The 22,154-nt window shown below is 43.8% G+C and overlaps 1 protein-coding gene across 3 annotated transcripts in view; it reads left to right on the forward strand.

Moving 5' to 3' along the window:
- Positions 1-4,615: 4,615 nt before the first annotated feature.
- mtus1b (microtubule associated tumor suppressor 1b) overlaps positions 4,616-22,154 on the forward strand; it is a 41,620-nt gene continuing 24,081 nt past the window's right edge. The window contains exons 1-6 of one of the 3 annotated variants that reach the window (XM_052083751.1): positions 4,616-5,676; positions 5,764-6,210; positions 8,242-8,455; positions 12,004-12,225; positions 14,459-14,674; positions 16,410-16,574. In XM_052083751.1, coding sequence (XP_051939711.1) covers positions 4,639-5,676; positions 5,764-6,210; positions 8,242-8,455; positions 12,004-12,225; positions 14,459-14,674; positions 16,410-16,574 — 2,302 coding nt within the window. In that variant the 5' untranslated portion in view covers positions 4,616-4,638. Of the gene's footprint in view, positions 5,677-5,763; positions 6,211-8,241; positions 8,456-12,003; positions 12,226-14,458; positions 14,675-16,409; positions 16,575-20,557; positions 21,209-22,154 lie in introns of those variants that run through there. The other 2 variants (XM_052083752.1, XM_052083753.1) reach the window with 2 other exon arrangements.

Consider the following 22,154-nt stretch of genomic DNA (forward strand, 5'->3'; position numbering starts at 1 on the left):
TATTACTACTGCTGGAATTATTCTACTGATATCACTGAAATCATCTTTAATGCTTTCTAGTACTCAGCCGATAGCGGATTTAAGTCATGGTTGCATACTTCGTTTTTCTCAAGTTTGCTTTGAACACAGCAGTCAGTCTATGTTGATTGTGTTGGTCCTTCTTGCGCAGAAGTCTCTCTACGGTTTTGTGTAGACATCATTTCGGATGACTACACTTGGTTCGATGACAACACCGGAGACATTTGATTTTCGCTAGGTCGCTACGACAGCAGCGCGCTGTCACTGTCAGACGAACACAGAGAAGCGCCACCCGTTCTATTTATATGGACACGGAACACTGTAACCTTCCACACAAAATAGTTCCAAACAAGTAACAATCGCGTCAGCGATATACATCGTATACCTGTAAAATACAAGTAACTTTGGTCTTGTCAGTGGAGCAATCTGGCAACTTTTTAAAAGCAAACTTTCCATTCATAAACTCTTTAAGTATCCGTTTTCGGTGTCTCGTGCCGTGGCTGGCAAAACAAACGTGCGTTGACTTACGCAGTACACTTGTTGTTTTGTTTCTGGTTTATTTATTGAGCAACGTAACATCCGCTGTGACGTGTGCCGCGTTAATCTCGCGAGAAAAAAATGAATCCTGTTAAAATTCATTTAAATGAATGCCAATAAAAATGCGCTAAACTGACAGCTCTAGTTTGGTTTGGTTTGTTTATTTAACATATACAGTAATAATTTGACGAAAAATAAGGTAGATAAAATAGTAAAAAGAAAGAAATGAGTCTTCATTCAACAGTTATTATGTTCAAGGGAGTAGGAAGAAGTAAAAAAACTTATCTAGTCCTACCCCGTTATGTGTTTATATCTACTAAATCATTTTTATATCAATCAGAAAAGAAAAAGTAAGAAGAAGTCTCCATTAAGGCTCATACTTTACCCTTAACCGTGATATTTTTACAACTTTTGGTTTGTATCGGGATTATATACATCCACGCACTGTCACTCTTGTGTCAATTTTCTCTTGTATTCATAATGGATATTTCAATACCTTTCTCTATTTATCAACTTAGTTCTGATTTATCATTATATTTAATGTTTAGAATTGATCATTTTAACTCTGATTGACGTAGGTTATTTGTACTATTTTTTTGAATTTGTTTTTCAGGTCCGTTTCGAGATTATTCCACAGATTAACCCCTTTGATAGATACACTTCTTTGCTTGATGTTTGTTCTTGTTTTGAGTTATTTGAATAGGTTGGTACCTCTTAAATCATAGTGTACACCTACTGTAAATACACACCAGCAATCTTTGTCCTACCAATTGTTTTTTATGCTTTTGATTTAGATGGATATCTACACTTGTGCATGCTACCTTTTTATACAGTCTACACAATTATTAACTTCATGTAAAATTGCCAACAACAAGTTTGAGATAAATGAAAGTTTGAAGTAGTTGCAGCACTGCCTCAAGTTCTCTTTGGAATGCAAATAGGGATGGATAGACGGGTTGTGGCGTCTCGAAGATTTGCCTCAAGCATCTTTTTACATAGTTGGATGACGACATCCCAGTCATTGCCTGAAGGTAGCTGCAGTCCCGTTTTCATGACCCTAATGCGCTGGTGATTCGCTGCTCCTTGCTCTTTGGGATGGTTCATTTCTGTGCACAGAAGAAAGCTAATTGAGATGTCAAATGAGTTGACACCCTAATTGGCTTAAGCATCCTCCGCTAGTGAAACCACCTTTCATGTCAAAGGCATTAGTGTTTCAGAGCCTCTTCACGTGAGAATCGGGCAGCATTTTGCGTTTAACCCTTGTGTGCTCCAAATTAAAAATGCCTTAAGTTACGCATTTTACAATTTTTGTAATGATGTATTTTGTGTTATAAAAACATTTTTTTTTTCAAACACTCAAAATGTTCAGAGGCATCTGTGCTATCCATACATATATAGTTTTTATTAGTTCTTTGGGATATTTTATTCTTTATTTTTTGCAAAAGGGAAAAAAAAATTGTGTCCGGAGGTCCCAACCAAGCCCTACTAACAATCCCGACCGTACGTGTTCATGTAAAATGCATTGCGAAAACAAAGCAATTGACGTAAAAATCGCGTGAAATGCATGTATACACATTAGGTTTACGATGCATTCAAAAATATGAATTTTAATAGGTCTCTATGGTGCAAAATATGTCAATTATGAAGATTAAGGTATCAAAATGTTTTTTTATTATTGCTGCAATGCCTGAGAATTATCAGCCGGTGACGTCATGAAATTTCGGCCATTTTAGAAACCCTCCATAAGTTTCAGCTCTCTCGTGTTTTTCTGAATGCCTTCGCCTTTGATTCAAAGACATCATTTTACATTTATCGCAAGCGGTGCACTACGAGGGCTAATGTGATTCACTCTTAATTTGTAGGAACCATAATTGTGAACCCGCTTTGATTCCAAATAAATTAACAAAAGGAATACAAAGAAATAACAAAAATACAAATCATCTGTTCCAGGGTTGAACTAAAAAAAATCTGTACAGCCAATGTTTTACGTAACATATTATTAACATTCCTAACAGTCATGCATAGTTTAAAGCAGCTCATTTGTCACTCGCAAGGAAAGATTTTATTTCAGAGGGAGGCTCGCTGAGGGCTAATTAAGACTAAATGCAGCTCACTTTGCATTAAGCATCTTTGCAAGTACATTATCAGATTATTCAAGTGATCATGTCAACCTCATAATCGGACATGCTTTATTGGAGAACACTCCTTGACTGATTGTGAGAAATGAGTGTCAATAAATACGCTGAGACACACTTCTTTGCACATGTACAAAGTACACCAACCTGTATATCTTGTTCATGTTGTTAGTCAATCAGTTTTCTGATTTGCATGATTATTATTTTTACTATCATCATTACTACTACTACTACTACTACCAATACTAGTCCTATTGTTGCCATATTATACTTTGCATCCTGAATATGTAAAGTAGAGTCAAGGACTGGAAATAAATATCATCCTGTTAATCTTTTGTCTGAGATATTCATCTTTTCACGTCATACACAGGTTTTCACTTTTTTTTCCCCTCTCTACAACCAAAATAAACTCCGTTCCAATCTTTTTGGAGGATATTGTATATGCTGCAGTCTTGCACAACATTGCGCATGATGGGCCTTCTGTGCACATTTAGAGCTGTATTTTTCACAGCAGTTGCGGTTGAAATTGCTGTGTTCCACTGTGTATTTTATACAACATCAATTTGGACAGCACCAAAGGTTAGGGGATCTTCCTCCAGCAAGGTGATCAATTGCAAAGTGTATACATTGTTTGTTAGGGAGGGGGCCAGCCAGGCAGCCTCCTCACCCAGGGTGCTCTGCACCTCACCCCTGAATACTCATCAGCTCATCACCGACCCGTTGCCTATCTGCTCTTTTGGACTGGTATAAATTGACTCACAGACCATTCCCCAGTGCAAGTTCGTGCCGTCACCACACCAGTGGACTCTGTTGCCGTCTCCTGCAGCTTCTTGTTCCTTGTGCGGACATTTCCTTGTGGACTCCTCGTGCTTCTCTCTGAGTGATTTTGTGAAGACTCTTGAATAAACTACGCCAAGTGTTGGCTTCCACGATACCTGCCTGTTGTTGTGCTATTGTGGTCACATCCAAACCCTAACAGTATTCTGTTTTTCAATAACCCAGAGGCCCGACTGTCATTGCAACATTATGAAAATGGCACGCTGTGTATATATCTATATATATAAATATATGATGTGTATACAATACACTACAATACAATACATGCTGATTTATATAGAATTTGTACAAGTTAAATATTCATATCACCCAAATAACTATTATTGGGTGATTTTTAAAAATATTTTTTTTATATTAGTGATGCTGTAAAAATAGCATGTCTGACCTTCAATAATAATTGAGAGTCTCAGACGGACAATTAATGTTAGGGATCTGACATTCAATTGCGTACACAAGATGATCGGCCAACTAAATCTGCACTTTTTTCCATCAATCTATTTGTGGAGTCGATGTTGCATTGAACCATGCATTCGTTCAATCAACTTTAACCTGCAGGGGGCAGCACTGGTCTAGTTATTCATCACAGTCTCGTCGGTATGCAGCCTGAGAAGGTTCAAATGTCCTGTACTGTCGCTGGTTTTGCAACATACGGGCTTTTGGCTTGACACATTCTGAAAAACACATTTTTGGAAAGAGTTTATTTTATACATCCAGCCATCCGTTCCACCTGTTCTCCAAACTGTGGTAGATGAACTGGAAATGGTCCTAGCTGAGCATGTTTGAGAATCCGGAACTTCTCAACTGTGCTTACCACTATTTCGTTGTGCTTCCCAAAAGTCTACATAAGTTTGACAGCTTTATTTTGTTGAAGTCTGTGTTACATATTTGCACACAATTAATTGTTTTTCCTTTCTTCTGCTCCTTTTCAGATGTTTTGGTCCGACAATGAAGCAATAACACGCATCCCTTTTGGATACTGAAGTGACGCTCCAGACCTCCTGAGTCCAGGCAATGGATTGGACTTTTGATCAAACAGCAATTTAGAGTCTTTAAGATGTTCAGGCTCTGTTTGTTTGTTCAGCTGGCGTGACTTAATGGTCCTTACGATAAAATGAGTGTTTGTAAGCCCAGCGAGATTGTCGCCAAGGAGGAGAAGGGCGACACCAGCATCACACTCCCCATTCAAAGTGCGGGAGACCACAATGGAAACGCATTTCCTACTTCCTCATCTTCTTCCTCACCCTCCTGTTTGGAGGAAGCCTCTCCAGAGTCATTGTGCAGTCAGAGCAGCGTCAGCAGCGGATATACTGACAGCCCACAAGACTATGACATGCTCGAAGTCACCCTGACAACTACTTTGTTAACGGAAACCAAAGAAATTGTAGAGGATGCCATTTACAACCGGGAGCAAGAGGAAAAACATATTCTTGACAGAAATAAAACAACAGATAAGATGTCAGAAGCAATCGACAACTCCATATCAGTTTACCTTGATGCCAGCGTCGGTGATCCCCAAGAAACCAGGAATGACAACCTTGCACTGTCACTCTCGCCGGCATTCGATACTGTTGACCACGGTAATATTTGTGACGACACGAATGGAGAGAGACACGGCTCATCAACTCCAGACTCCGAAACAACGGAAATTCATGATGATGATGCTGAAGATGACGCTTTGTATTTTTCAATTGGCTCAGACATTGGTGTTTGGAGAACCTGCTCAGCCTACACAAGCTCACCTAATCCAAGCCTCGATAGCAGCGTGAACTCGGTACCGGGCTCTGAATACCAGATAAGATCAGAGGTAGCGTTAGAAGAACAGATTCTGCATCCGCTGTCCTCACTTCGAAAAACATCTGAGGACTTGAGTGACACCGCTAGCAAATTAGCTGTTACTCCCTCTGCGGTCCAAGACGCCGAGGACATTCCACATCGACTAACTTGCACGGAGCAGTTTGCGATGGTCCCCAAAGCTACCAAGGTCCCAAGCAGACTCAAACTCAGAACAGACGTTGCAGTTGTCCCCTTGGCTGGAGCTTTCAAAATGTCACATCGTGGCAAAAATAGGCCATCCAAAGTGGATTTGAAAAACATCAAAGCTAAAGTTGGATCACGACCCACCCTGTCGCCGCCCAAAATTACTGGCCAAGTACTGTGGTTTTGATTTATCCATCTACTGTCATAACTCACTAGTTGTTGTTCTGAACTCACCCTTTTCTTTTTGTTGTTGTTGTAGAATAAATCCGTTTCAGGAATTGAAAGGAAGACTGCTCCGAGGAAGGAGGAAGTGAAGGCTTTTTATGGAGGTAAAAGGCAAACACCATCTGCTGGTACTGTCAAAGTGGCTTTGGTTCTGAAACCCATCCGAGGAGGACAGAGCACAAACATCAAAACCAGCCATAAGGCAGCGACCGGTGATTCCAAAAAGTCAAAAAGGCCACATGTGGGCTACAGTGGAACACCTTCACATTGCACCGGTGTCATGCACATAGAGGTGACTGGGGAGAAACGCCAGGTTATACCCAGAATGCTAGTCGAGGAAGTCTCTGATAAAGAGGCAAGCATAGAGTCTCAGCATCAGAGTTCAAAACCCGGTGAAGAATGTGTGGAGGACTATTGGGAGGGGACTGGTGAGGCGCCGATGACTCTGGCCAATTTGGACAAACCAAAGAATCACACCTCGGTAAGACCTCTTTTTAATAAAGTGCTTTCACATGAGCTCATCCACTTCAGACTTGTGCTCAACTTGATGGTTTTTATTTTTCATCAAATGAGATCCAGGAAAAAAGAGCTGGCTGGCTGCAGATGTGATGTTATGGACTATGCATATTCATTCATTCATCTTCCTAACCGTCGCGTTTGACAGCTCTACTTATTTTAATTTCTTATTAATTTATTTTCTAGTTTTCATTTCGATTTATATTTAAAGTTGAGGTGGCCCGGTAGTCCAGTGGTTAGCACGTCAGCTTCACAGTGCAGAGGTACCGGGTTCGATTCCAGCTCCGGCCTCCCTGTGTGGAGTTTGCATGTTCTCCCCGGGCCTGCGTGGGTTTTCTCCGGGTGCTCCGGTTTCCTCCCACATTCCAAAAACATGCATGGCAGGCTGATTGGGTGCTCTAAATTGTCCCTAGGTGTGAGTGTGAGCGTGGATGGTTGTTCGTCTCTGTGTGCCCTGCGATTGGCTGGCAACCGATTCAGGGTTATCCCCGCCTACTGCCCGGAGACGGCTGGGATGGGCTCCGGCACCCCCCGCGACCCTAGTAAGGAACAAGCGGTACGGAAGATGAATGAATGAATGAAAAAGAATGAATTTAAAGTTGAGTTTTCAAGAACGTTTCCTTTCCTCACAATTCAAGAATGCAAAGATCCAAATGACTTTTTTTTGGTCCTGGCAACAGACATTTCCACCTGACATGGCACGAAATACAAGACTTGTGAAAATAACACAAAATAAAATAAATAAGGGTCACGCTTCTTCAAGGCTTCAAAGGTATAAGCGTAGCAGAATGGGAGTCTAAGACGTTTGAATTTCACATACAGGTATTTTGTACTTGACAAAAAGGAAAGTGTTCAACACGCAGGGATGAATGGGCACGAGGTTACAGTATGAGAATAGTTTTGATTAGTTGAATAAATACTACGTTTTGAAATGAAGAATCGTTTTAACAATCGTGATTTCAACCTTTGTCAAAATACCTGTGACGTTAATTTTTTTTCCATAGCCCTCCAGTACAGTACATACGTATTGCCGACAGGAACCGCGAAAAGACAATACAATACAATACATGCTGATTTATATAGCGCTTTCACAACAGCTGAGCACGTGTTTGTGTCCAAGACAACTTTCACGTGTGCATGTGCCCCCTTTGGTGCATGCCTTTAAAAACCTGACATGTCTAAAACCTGCCCCAGCGTAGCGCATGGAGCCTTAGGGTTGTGTCAGCAAAGTATGTGTTCAAAACATGCCGGCAGTCATTTATGCACGCACGAACCTATATGTGTACATACATAATACAAATATGTGCACAAAATATAAAATAAATCACAAAAGACCAAACAAAATCTCGCTTTACAATAAAAATAACAATAGTTCTCATCACATTGGTATAGAGGGGGTGCAAAATCTTATCAATTCTTGAGGGTTATTTTAAGGCTGTTAAATGCGAACAGATCATTATTCATATCTCTATTAAACAAAACTAAAAATCAATTCCAAAAAATTGGATTGGATCATTTTTAGGATTTTGTGCACACACACACACACACACACACAAGCCTTTCATCCACAAATTCACTCCATGTGTGGTTGGTCTTGGTGGAGTTAAGGGTGAGAGGAGGCGGAGGGGGGGGGGGGGGGGTGGAAGAGGGGCATGGATTGCTTGAGTTATGATTAAAAGAAAAAAAACTGTGAGGTAAGAGCCAGAATGTTTAATTCAATTAGATTTATTTTATATCCCTCTTGTGTTTGTTTGCCGCTTCCATTTTCCTCCTCTTTTTTCTTCCTCCTTTTTCTCACTTTACACACACACACACACATACACACACACTTCCCTCACTCCTCCCCTTTGCTCCTTGACTGCCTCCCTTCCCTCTTCTCCAAATCCTCATTTCGGACTGTGAGCAGGGAATGGCTAACACTATGGTCTCCCTGCACAACTCTGAGCTCGGGCCCCTTGGCTGGAACTCTGTCACTAAGCATAAACTCTTCTTGCAGAAAGTCTCCAAATTGGGACCCACTGTAAGGCAACCAGGGAAAAGCATTAGAGCGGATAAGGGACTAGTTCCACCACCAGGGACTGGACCTTCAGGACCAGAGGGCCCCAGGCACCGGCAAAGCCACATTAATGGACCTTTGTTAAAAGAAGTTGGTCAGAGTGCCTGCGATGGATCTCCAGTGAAAGTGAGACACATTCAAAGTCAGAGCCACGGTGAGTCAAAGTTGAGCTATTTCTGCACACACCATTTTCTGTATGAAACCTGAAATCCCAACCACAACAGTACGCTAGTCATACAGTACTTCTTTATGTGTGTGTGCGCGTGTGTGTGTGTGTGCATAAATTATGATATTTAAAGGTGTTTATAGGCTAACACCACCACCTTGCGTATCCCTGATTTTTTGCAGAGCTGTATGTCATTTGGAAAGGGTGGTCCCCGAAAGTGATGAACTAAAAAGTGGTCCCCACAAATCACATAAACCGGTTGTGTGTGCGTGCGTGTGTGTGTGTATTTCTTGTACATGGTGTGCCTGCACGTGCGTGTGTATTTCTTGTACATGGTGTGCATGCACGTGTGTGTGTGTGTGTGTGTGTGTGTGTGTGTGTGTGTGTGTGCATAAATTCTGATATTTAAAGGTGTTTATAGGCTAACACCACCACCTTGTGTATCCCTGATTTTTTGCAGAGCTGTATGTCATTTGGAAAGGGTGGTCCCCGAAAGTGATGAATTAAAAAGTGGTCCCCACAAATCACATAAACCGGTCTGCGTGTGTGTGTGTATTTCTTGTACATGGTGTGCCTGCACGTGCGTGTGTATTTCTTGTACATGGTGTGCATGCACGTGTGTGTCTGTGTGTGTGTGTGTGTGTGTGTGTGTGTGTGTGTGTGTGTGTGTGTGTGTGTGTGTCGAATGGAACAAAAATTAAAGTTCCTCTCTGGAGCCGGTTCAGGAAATGAGCAGTCTGACACACAATGGAGCTGACAGTTAAAATACCTTCCACATAGCACTCAACCACACAGCCGTACACATTGTTTTGCCGCCCGCGGCTTGCAGCATGTGTGATGGCTACACTTCTTAGACACACGACACAAGCTATGGACTGACCGCTGACAGACTGCTCTTACAATATAGAGAGAAACAACTTTGATTGAGATTGTTTAGATACTCGGCTGGGTATTTGATTTCCTCTTGCTGTAGTGTTTAAGCTACGGTGTTACACAAGTGTCGATCGAGATCAAGCTGAAGCAAGTAATAACAAATTTGTTTCCCCACGGCTTTTTTTTGCCTCGTTAATTCATCCTTGCTGTTTTTCTCTCCTCAGTGAATGTTTCACTCTGTCTTTGTAAACATAGTGGAAGCAATGTGATGTGATGAGATACTGTGACTCGCAACTTGAGCACGAGTGTCCCCTGCTTGGTGTCCCGTAGCCTGTAATTCCGCCCGCGTGTGTCACATGGCCCTTGTTTACCGCGGCATCTTACTGGAGGCTGTTATTTACATTTTGGAAGAAAAAAAATTGTCGTACATTAGGATGATGAAAGTTATTTGTCAGAAAGCTCACATTCTTAGGGACAATGGCTTGTCTGTCCTGGCCTTGCTGAGCCACAGGAAGAAACCACTGCCTTTTGACCACAGACTAAGATGTCCATCAATAGATTCTTTTGTGTGCGCGCAAAGGCTCCTAATGTGTGCGAGTGATGAGATAATAACTAATCTATCTTAACTATAAAATTAACATTCATATGGTCACTGTGGGGCGGCCCGGTAGTCCAGTGGTTAGCACGTCGGCTTCACAGTGCAGAGGTACCGGGTTCGATTCCAGCTCCGGCCTCCCTGTGTGGAGTTTGCATGTTCTCCCCGGGCCTGCGTGGGTTTTCTCCGGGTGCTCCGGTTTCCTCCCACATTCCAAAAACATGCGTGGCAAGCTGATTGAACACTCTAAATTGTCCCTAGGTGTGAGTGTGAGCGTGGATGGTTGTTCGTCTCTGTGTGCCCTGCGATTGGCTGGCAACCGATTCAGGGTGTCCCACGCCTACTGCCCGGAGACGGCTGGGATGGGCTCCAGCACCCCCCGCGACCCTAGTGAGGATCAAGCGGTACGGAAGATGAACGAACGAATGAATGAATGAATGGTCACTGTGGTTACTTTAATTTCATATTTTAGCATTACATCCTATAGACCGCCATATCTTCCAATGACCACATTTAGCTCATGGGTTCTGGAAAGCACCAAGTTTACTGTTGTGCATGGTGAGGTAATTAAAGACAATACACACAGCACAATACTGTCATATCTTCATGCCAGATTTGTAGTCTCGGTGGAAGGCCCCTGAAATATGGACATTTCCTGTCAGATTTGTAATTTAATGTAAATCAGGGTTCCCCAACCACTGTGTCCGCAAAGAGAGACTGAATAAAAATATTTTAATGAGTTGATCAAGGTGCTGTGAGTCAGCGATTGTGTACATACAGTCACATATCGGTTTTCAAACGTCTCTGTTCTCTACCAAATCGGTTTTCGACCAAAAATTTAGATTTTTTTATGCCTCGGATGACGACCGAATTTCCATCCATCCATCCATCCATCATCTACCGCTTATCCGGGGCCGGGTCGCGGGGGCAACAGCTTTAGCAGGGAAGCCCAGACTTCCCTCTCCCTAGCTACTTCTTCCAGCTCTCCCCGGGGATCCCGAGGCGTTCCCAGGCCAGCTGGGTGACATAGTCTCTCCAGCGTGTCCTGGGTCTTCCTCGGGGTCTCCTCCCGGTGGGACATGCCCGGAACACCTCACCAGGGAGGCGCTCAGGAGGCATCCGAATCAGATGCCCAAGCCACCTCATCTGGCTCCTCTCGATGTGGAGGAGAAGCGGCTCGACTCGGAGCCCCTCCCGGATGACCGAGCTTCTCACCTTATCTCTAAGGGAGTGCCCGGACACCCTGCGGAGAAAACTCATTTCGGCCGCTTGTATCCGGGATCTCGTTCTTTCGGTCACGACCCATAGCTCGTGACCATAGATGAGGGTTGGAACGTAGATCGACCGGTAAATTGAGAGCTTCAAGTATCTTGGCGACCGAATTTCCGTTCTCGAACAAACTGAGCCCACTTGAATGCGTCACTTGGAAATTGTGAGATGTCCTTTCGAGAGCCACAAATGATTAGTAAGCTAGTGTTTCTCTCAAAAAACAAAGAAGATTGAGGTCTGAGGACAGGTGTATACTCCTGACATGTATTGTCCGACTCTTATTTAACACTGATTTCTTAGGTAACATAAACCAGCTGCTTTCTCTGGTCTGACGCATCATGAGAATTAAAAGTGAATGAAGCCAGATGTTTCCTGCTGGTTTCAAACACTCGTGAAACGTTTTACTGCTTGCGTTGCCTTTGTTAACAGCGGGTCTCTTGTACAGGTGACGTAATGTAACCGAGCTGCAAACATGTAAACAGATTCTCTCTTTTCGTACATGTACAGTGTATGTTGGTTTGCCGCCCAAGCGGCTCTTCTGATTTTGTTGTCTTTGTTGCTTCAATTAATTTATAACTCATAATGATGTAGTTATGTGTAAACTATGAAAAACAAAAACACATGATGGTTGCACTCAGCAGTCTGCAAATGCAGGTGTGGCTTTTAGTATTATTCTTATCATTCAAAATTCGTTTTGTGTGCAATTCACCGAAGTCACTCACAAAGAATGTCAATCTGTTCATTGCCTATTAAAAGTAAGTTAGCATCACAACCTTTAATAAACAACACACACTTGCAGGTGTCTCCAAACCTAGCACCACACCAGAGCAGCCGGCTTCACCAACAGCCCCCGGCTTTTCAAACTCCAATTCAAAATCTACCGCTCGTCTCCAGCCAGCCTCCGCGGCGTGTGGGCGACCTGCATTAAATGCTGCATCCAAGCTTCCTGTGAAAGGCTTACCTTCAAGTCTTATATTTTCATCACTGGGATGCAATGAGAATAATGGACCTACACACAAAGGTGAGCCTTTGATACGGTTCACCACTTTCATGCAGTTGCCTGGGTGTGTGTCTGTCTGTGTCGTTGCGCACACGTTTTTGTGCGCGCTGACATCAACACTCTGTCTTCCTCTGTTGAGGTCAAGGGGCACATCTGGAAAGGATATCGAGAACGCAGACACACGTGAAGCACCGTTAACCATTTTCAGGACAATAAGGCCGCATTATTTGGCAACACGAAGGGTTCTACGGTTTTTAACAAGAGAGTGTTTTGATCGTGTTTTCAGTAAGTCAAACTACAGTTAGGTAAATGAAACGTACAGCCTTACCACATGAACACCAGGTAGACACACGCCAGTCTTACTTTGCGCGCACAACAAGCAAGTCCATTATCAAGCATTCAAATTTGGGTTGTGTTCGGATCAGGCAATTCCGGCGTTTAAATGCACTTTCAGACTGAGTTGAGCACATTTTTTGACTTTGAATGTATCTTCATAGGAATGAGTTGTGTAGTCAAATTAATGCTCATTTAGGCTTCGGGAGGTCAACCTGAACTAAATACATGTTGAAATGTGTGCATAAGTCCTTTGATTTAGGTGTGACACTCAATTTGAGTTTTTATTGCTTTAAATGCATTTTCAGGCCGAGTTGAGCACGTTTTTTGACTTTGAATGTATCTTCATAGGAATGAGTTGTGTAGTCTAATTAATGGTCATTTAGGCTTCAGGAAGACAACCTGAACTAAATACATGTTAAAATGTGTGCATAAGTCCTTTGGTTCAGGTGTGACACTCAATTTGAGTTTTTATTGTTTTAAATGCATTTTCAGGCCGAGTTGAGCACGTTTCTGAGTTTGAATGTATCTTCATAGGAATGAGTTGTGTGATCAAATTAATGGTGATTTAGGCTTCAGGGGGTCATCCTGAACAAAATACATGTTGAAGTGTGTGCATAAGTCCTTTGGTTTAGGCGTGACACTCAATTTGAGTTTTTATTGCTTTAAAAAAATGCTTCCCACGATAAGTGTAATATACTGGTGTCATCTTTTACACATGCCAAAGAAACAAAGGAACCTGAAAAGAATATTACAATTATCGGGCAACAATCACAAAAGTGGCATAAGAACATACCTTTTGTTATTAATAACCCAAATTGTATCATTCTTATGAGCATTTCCTTCATTTATTTTGTCCCATGAGAGATCGTGGTCTTTGATGCCAGAGGAATGTCAGCCTAGAGGGCTGAAATGTCAAACTTGTCTTGCAGAGGCTGGAGAAAACTTGATAATGAATTGAGGCTTTTGAACATTCATAGTTGTGGAATGGCTTGATCTGGAAATCAAACAGTCACTTCATTCACGACAACTTGGGAACTCTTTGAAACATGCTGTCTGCTCTAAACGGATTACTAGCAAAACTATTGGGCAGGTGGGGGGGCGGGGCTTCACTGTGTTAGAATTTGGCTTTTATTTTGTGAATTATTAGTGGCCCAAAATATTAATAAAACATGTCCTCTGGAAGGGCGGCCCGGTAGTCCAGTGGTTAGCACGTCGGCTTCACAGTGCAGAGGTACCGGGTTCGATTCCAGCTCAGGCCTCCCTGTGTGGAGTTTGCATGTTCTCCCCGGGCCTTCGTGGGTTTTCTCCGGGTGCTCCGGTTTCCTCCCACATTCCAAAAATATGCATGGCAGGCTGATTGAACACTCTAAATTGTTCCTAGGTGTGAGTGTGAGCGTGGATGGTTGTTCGTCTATGTGTGCCCTGCGATTGGCTGGCAACCGATTCAGGGTGTCCCCCGCCTACTGCCCGGAGACAGCTGGGATGGGCTCCAGCACCCCCCGCGACCCTAGTGAGGATCAAGCGGTACGGAAGATGAATGAATATATATATATATATATATATATACACACTATATTTAAACTATTCACATGAAGTCAACGGCCAGCCTAAGTACCAACAATTTGTTCAAATGCCAAACAGTTGTTAATGCTGAAAAAGCCGGGCATTTTTGGAAATTACTGCTGTGAGATGGTTCATTTTAAAATGTGCTTTCTTTCTAACGCTGTCTCTTTAGCATCTTTCTGCAGAGCACCGCAATAAACTGTTTTTGCTGTGTAAAATATTTGTTGTCAGTATTAGAGCATAGTAATGCACAGATGTATTCATTGTTCTATCCTTGTCCTTCATGAGAGGGCTCCTTCAGTTAAGAGATTGTTTTGCAACATTAACAATGTTCAGCAATCTGTGTCTTTTTCAGCTTCTCCAAAATCTTCATGTATCGGTACCAGGTCGGATGAGAGAGCCAGCCGAAGCAATCCTCCCGTAGGCAGTCAGAGTGGGAAAAAAAACTTGGGTCCCAGTAGTTCCTGTGACACTGTTACCTGGTTGAACAGCACTTGTGTTACTTCTGCTCCAAAGTCTCCTGCAATCAGAAGCAAAGTGCTGTCCCTGCAGTCTCGAACAACAGCTACAGGTAGGCTCACTTGTGGGACTGTTTATCTGGATTCTGAACAGGTTCGGGTAGGGATGTAACAATAAGGGCGATGTCGCGACAATCAAATTGCTACGATATCGTCATCATAACGTTACGATATTAAAACCAGCAAAACATTACTTTTTTTGCCCGCTTTAGCCGAACACAGCATTGTGAACTACATAGACCATGAGACTTAGTGCCGCTGAGTCAGGAGCATCCATCCATCCATCCATCCATTTTCTGATCCGCTTATCGTCAAAGGGTTGTGGCGTGTGCTGGAGCATATCCCAGATGTCTTTGGACAGTAGGATGGGACACTGTTAGGGGGCAGGAACACATGACAATAAAACGACTGGTCGCTGCTGTTTTTTAACAAATACACAATGCTTTTTTCCCCAGTAAAATCATTCATTCATTCATTCATCTTCCGAGCCGCTTGATCCTCACTAGGGTCGCGGGGGGTGCTGGAGCCTATCCCAGCTGTCTTCGGGCAGTAGGCGGGGGACACCCTGAATCGGTTGCTAGCCAATCGAAGGGCACACAGAAACGAACAACCATTCGCAACCACACTCACACCTAGGGACAATTTAAAGTGTTCAATCAGCCTGCCATGCAAGTTTTTGGAATGTGGGAGGAAACCGGAGCACCCGGAGAAAACCCACGCAGGCCCGGGGAGAACATGCAAACTCCACACAGGAAGGCCGGAGCTGGAATCGAACCCGGTACATCTGCACTGTGAAGCCGACGTGCTAACCACTGGGCTACCGGGCCGCCTCCAGTAAAATCAGTTGATTTATTTATTTATTTTAACCCTTTTGTGCAACTTGTAACCTGATAACATGGTAAGCTATCCACTGTAGTAACCGCTGTCCCTGAATTTTTATTTAGTATCGTGAGCTTTTTTTTAATTTCCAAACTCGCCATAATTTTGTGATAATTATCGTATCCTGAGCTTTACATTGTGATAATTGTCACGTTGTGCCCGAAGCGATGGAAAGATCGCTTCGTGCACAACAAAATAAGGAGGTGGATCCCCGAAAAAGCAGACACGAAAAAGGGTTTTGTCAGAGAACAAAGGGAGTTTTTAATAAAGAACACAAAATACCCGACAGGGAAAAATAACAAAAAGCGCTGGTCAAAATAAGGACCAGGGAAGGAATAAAGGGAACCACTGAAAACGCTCGCGGAAAACAAATGGCGAGGAAGGTCTGATTAGACAAGTGTATAAATTTCATACGAGAAGAATAATGACGCGTAGTATCAGCCACAAGGCTAGGATGCAACGAGTAATCAAGGTAGGAATCTGAGCGAGAGAAATAATGGCACGGCGTGGAATTCTCCGGCAGTGAGTCGACTGCCAGAGCATCCAAATAAAGGCAGAGTAATCACCGACCAATGCGTAACAAGTGTGTGGGCGGCGGAGAGAAAGCCCGCCCCCTGCTGGCAAACACGGGACGTGACAATAATAGTCAATATATACAATAATATGTCAGCGCACTCTGTCACGAGTTTCATCAAGGCATAGTCCAAAATATTTATGGCTGTCTTATTTTGTAGTAAACTTGAAGACCGGAAGAGGCAAGGAAGCTAGAAAGATTGTTTTCATTGTCTGAGATTCAGTCAGATCTCATAACTCAGTGAGAATATGCTTTCTAATCCACCTGCCTTAAGCCCCCCAGCATTTGGACAAAACCTGCAATGGGATTTCACATCTTCTGTGCCCTCACCATAGGTCTGAAGATCCCAACAATTAACAACTACAACGCCATCAAGACGGCAACGGCAAATCAAACAACCAAGACATCTTCCACTGTCAGTCAGGTTATGCCAAAGCAGGCATCTCATTATCCATTGCAAAGAACTGGCTCTGCAAGGCTCAGCGGACTAAACGGAACAGGTAAGAACAATGTCTTGTGTTGTCCGGGCAACTGTTGAATACGCAAAGCGTTGTGCGTATTCTTTATAGAACTAGCAGTGAAAGTACAGTATGTGATGAAACGTCTGTGAGAGACAGTCTGAATGATGTGTGCCGATGTGTTTAATAAATGGTGAGCTTTCCCAGGAGTGTTATGTGGACCCACAAATGACAGAAAAGCAAGTGAAGCAGTAATTTATTGGATGAACTGGTCCCAGATCAGCATCCGGTTAACTCACACAGGCTAACCATAACTACACACACACACACACACACACATACGTATTTTTCGCACATAAAAGCCTTACATTTTCTCAAAAATCATCTATGTGGCTAATAATGCAGTGTGCTTTATGTGCACTAAATTCCAAAATCTGTAATAATGTTGTTGAGTAACTTGGGTAAGCGCTCCGCTTGAGTGATTCTTGGCCCTTTTTCCGCGGACATAGGGACGTTAGAACTACATGGCACAAATATGATTTATATACGGCCCTGCGTTGGTACTCCGTTTTCTTTGGGTACTCCGGTTTCCTCCCACATTCCAAAAACATGCACAGCGGGTTAATGGAACATTCAAAACTGTCCCTAGGTGTGAGTGTGAGCACGGATGGTTGTTCGTCTCTGTGTGCCCTGCGATTGGCTGGCAACTGATTCAGGGTGTCCCATGCCTACTCCCCGAAGACGGCTGGCATAGGGTCCATCAACCCTTGTGAGGAGAGAGAGAGAGAGATATTAATACAATCTTTCAAGTACACCCTGCTCTTCCCTCTTGCCTGCTTTTTGGGGTCCACCACCACCTCAAAACGTGACAGGCTTGTTCACACCATTACGACATTTGTATTTTCATTTTTTCCCCAGTAAATTTCCCCAGGCGGCCCGGTAGTCCAGTGGTTAGCACGTTGGCTTCACAGTGCAGAGGTGCCGGGTTCGATTCCAGCTCCGGCCTCCCTGTGTGGAGTTCGCATGTTCTCCCCGGGCCTGCATGGGTTTTCTCCGGGTGCTCCGGTTTCCTCCCACATTCCAAAAATATGCATGGCAGGCTGATTGAACACTCTAAAAATTGTCCCTAGGTGTGAATATGAGCGTGGTTGGTTGTTCGTCTCTGTGTGCCCTGCGATTGGCTGGCAACCGATTCAGGGTGTCCCCCGCCTACTGCCCGGAGACCGCTGGGATGGGCTCCAGCACCCCCCGCGACCCTAGTGAGGATCAAGCGGCTCGGAAGATGAATGAATGAATGAATAAATTTCCCCAGTGTGGGACAAATAAAGGATATCTTATTTTACCGGGACTGTCAAGATGTGTGTGATCAGAGATGCAGAGTGATCATGACCTCATTCGTATTTTACCATGTTTTTAAATTTAGATTTGCAGACAGTGGCGGCCCGGTAGTCCAGTGGTTAGCACGTCGGCTTCACAGTGCGGAGGTGCCGGGTTTGATTCCAGCTCCGGCCTCCCTGTGTGGAGTTTGCATGTTCTCCCCGGGCCTGCGTGGGTTTTCTCCGGGTACTCCGGTTTCCTCCCACATTCCAAAAATATGGATGGCAGGCTGATTGAACAGTCTAAATTGTCCCTAGGTGTGAGTGTGAGCGTGGATGGTTGTTCGTCTCTCTGTGCCCTGCGATTGGCTGGCAACCAACTCCGCCTACTGCCTGAAGATGGCTAAGATAGGCTCCAGCACCCCCCGCGACCCTAGTGAGGATCAAACGGTTCGGAAAATGGATGGATGGATTTGCAGACAGTGTGACCGCATAGCATTGGATGACTCTTTCAGGCATTTGTCAAGGCTATTGTGATTGACAGTGTCACTGATATAACAAAACAAATACAATTAACCCTTTCATGAACCCTGTAAACTGATAACATGATAAGCTCTCCAGTGTAGTAACAACTGTCCTCAAAAGGGTTAATGCACTTTGTCTTCTCATTATTTTCCCTTGTTCCAATTTTGAATGCTTGAGGTGTGTCAGTTAGTCCGAGCAAGAGCCGGACTGTTTTTCAAGATGCTTGAGGTAGCCTCGACACATTTCTGTTCGTGCTCTTCGGGGAACCACTTGAAAGAATTTTCCGGACTGTGTTCTATGGAGATGACACACTTTCTGCTTTTTCTGTCAGTTCATACGACTTCCTCATTAAACCTGAGCCACAACGCTGTATGTTCCACGTAAGTGGAAGTTTATACAAACGTAATTATTACCCCTCTACAGTCCCTCTGTAATTATGTACGTCCTGCCGGGACACATTCATGCAGCCACAGTTTAGAGCGGACCACATTTGCAGTAATATTTCATTTGGATTTCGTCTTCGCATGCTGTTTTATGTTTTGTGGTTAAATCTTAACATCTTTGATGTTATGTCATTTGAGAAACCACTTTATACAATACAATACAATACATGCTGATTGATATAGCGCTTTCACAACAGCGGCAGCTGTAACAAAGCGCTTTACAAAACATAAAGTAAAATAATAAACACAACACATAACATAAAACACGGACAGTCGTGCAGTGCTAACCACTTTTCCGTCACACGCTTTGTTGTTTGAAGCGGTTTGAGATGAAAGAGGAGAGAATCAAACTGTCCTTTAACCAGTGGATCAGAGACGTCATGCTCAAAATGTGCACACGTCGGCTACAAGCTAAGTTTCAAAGTCAACAAGAAGCTGTAGCATCCATTGACGAAAAAAGAGATTGGTTCACTTCTCCTGTCCCATGGAAATCCATTTCAATTCCAAGCTGCGACTCACGGTTCCAAATACGCATCGGCGCTCTTCGCCAACGCTCCTCTCTCCTCATCCTCAACTTCAGCGGCCATCCATCCAGCCGCACCAACATTGTTACATTGTTTTTCGTTCATAGTTTGCGGGCTTTACTTTCCTTTCTTGCCCTTTTGTGCAAGCACTTTTTGTTATTCGTTTGGATTTATCTCCTGGTCCTCATTGTGGACCAGCGCTTTATGTTCTCGCATTATTTTCGGTGCGATTAAGACATTAAATTGTCTTTACGTCGGAGACCTGGTTTCTGTCTACGTTTTTTGGATCCCCCCCCCCCCCCCAAACTCGGTTTATCCGAGTTCGTAACAACTAAAATCGTACTTGACTCATCTCCATGGGTATAATTCATTCATTCATTCATCTTCCGAGCCGCTTGATCCTCACTAGGGTCGCGGGTGTGCCGGAGCCTATCCCAGCTGTCTCCGGGCAGTAGGCGGGGGACACCCTGAATCGGTTGCCAGCCAATCACAGGGCACACAGAGACGAACAACCATCCACGCCCACACTCACACCCAGGGACAATTTAGAGTGTTCAATCAGCCTGCCATACATGTTTTTTGAATGTGGGAGGAAACCGGAGCACCCGGAGAAAACCCACGCAGGCCTGGGGAGAACATGCAAATTCCACACAGGGAGGCCGGAGCTGGAATCGAACCCGGTACCTCTGCACTGTGAAGCCGACATGCTAACCACTGGACTACCGGGCCGCCCGGGTATAATTCAATTACAGATATATTTACTTCCTCTATCTGTCATTACAAGTAAGTATATGATCGTAGATGTAGAAGTGTAAGCCAACAGCACGTAAAAAGATCACAAGAGGATGAATGCAACGGGGGAAGGAGGGAGAGAGGAAATGAGCAGGGAAGATAATTCACATTCCACCCGATCCCCTCCCCCCTCCTTTTCATGCAGCGTTCCCCTCTGTATACGTTTCCATGTGTACCCGGATTTCCATACCTTCCGAACAGCTGCAAAATAGCTTTAATGGACTGTTCATGATTGTATTACTCTATCACATAGCTCGCGTTATATTCTTTGAGGCCGAGTGTACGTAGAGTTGGTGGATGTTTGTGTTCGTGTGTGTAGAAGCGGAGACCGACGACGAATCAGCATGGAAGATTTTCTCTCCTCCCCTTTACCCCTCCCTCATAGTACATCACTACTACCTTGCTCCTTTCTCTCTCGCTCTCTCTCACACGCTCCATCTTTTGTCGCCGGGTGGTTGGCAACCACCTTCACAGCTGTGAAATCTACATCTTGTTTGCCGCCATTTCCTCTTTAAGTCAACGCAGCTCCGATTTTTTTCCGGCGGGTCTTTCTTTTTGGTCTTGTTTTTTTTATTTTATTATTCGTTTTTTTAATGAGGACTCTGTGGCTTCGACAAGAATTCAGTAAAGGACTGCCACTTTTTATTTCTACATTATTCTCTTGATTTTTTTTTTTTTGGTACAGAAAAATCTGCGACCCTGTGTTCTTCTGCCACAATTTAATTCAGGTCCTTCATCTCAGAAATCAGACATTTTTTTTTAGAGTGCAATTACATTAATGCAAATTCATCTGCGAAACAGGAAGTCAACAAGGACTACTACTAACTAAAATCAAACAGATGAGATTTGCCTTTTGCCGTGACCTTTGACCAGGAGCAGAAAATTTACTTAATCTTCCAGCAACTTTAAATTTCACTGAGGAGGACTTTCGCTTCTGGAGGGACAAGCACGGAAGATGTTATGGTCGCCAAGATTATCGCTGTCTGACTTCCACGTGAAGCTGACAGCCAAAGGACTTTTCCAAAATCTTCAGCTGCTGTCAGGATGCAGGAAGAATACAGTGGTCTTCCACGCAGGTCTGGAGATGACACTGTCCTCTGTGCCCCCCCCCCCCCCCAATCATCCCCATCAGCCACTATGTCGTTGATGTTGCAAAAGTCCAAACCATTTGAAAAACTTGTGATTCCCCCCCCTCACCCAACACCAACCACTCATTCCTGTCCTTCATCTCTCCCACCCTTTCCCCATGACGTCTCTTTTCCATTTGTTTTCAACCATTGCAAAGCATCCCTTCATTTCGCCCTTATCCGCCATATGTACAGGAGATAAAATAGGGAGACATGAAACTCATATTGTTTTTACACATCTCTTCATTTTCCTAATCAAAACGATGTAATACAAGCCAGTGGCCCGCAAACAACCCACCTTGTACATACGTAGGTCAGACTACATCCGCATCTCTCAAATGCTATTTTTTCCAACTCTTTATTGCACGGATGTTTGTCATAATGTAGCTGGAGTGATTTCTTGTCTCCGGTTGAAATCTGCCTTCAAAACAGCCACTCGCCTCCCCCCTCTCCTGTTGTGCGGCTTTCTACATCGGCAGCCATTGTTGCTCCGATCCGAGCTCTGGGGCTTTTTTTATTATTCAATTTAACCGGCATTTGTAGCCGATAGTGGCTGTGCGGGTACGATAGGTTGTCTTTCCACCAGCCTGCATAAATTCTTTCTAAGCTTTCTGCGCGAATGCTTCGGCGGTGGCATGATGAATAGCCATGACCCTGCTCTCCTTTTAGCTGCGCTACCCACGCCTAGAGGGGACATCAGCCACGTGACTCACACACATGCACTACTTAACTCGCCAGCGTTCTGCGTCTGGCTTTTATGAACCCGTCCATTAAAAAGGGTTTCTTACTGTGCAAGTCTAATCTAGCTGTTGTTGCGTGGCTAGACTGTAGGCCAAATACACTTATTGCCTTATTCATTTACAAGGTCAAATTACAGAGGGGGCGGCCCGGTAGT

The sequence above is a fragment of the Hippocampus zosterae genome, chromosome 13, assembly GCF_025434085.1.
Source record: "Hippocampus zosterae strain Florida chromosome 13, ASM2543408v3, whole genome shotgun sequence".
Lineage (NCBI taxonomy): Eukaryota > Metazoa > Chordata > Actinopteri > Syngnathiformes > Syngnathidae > Hippocampus > Hippocampus zosterae.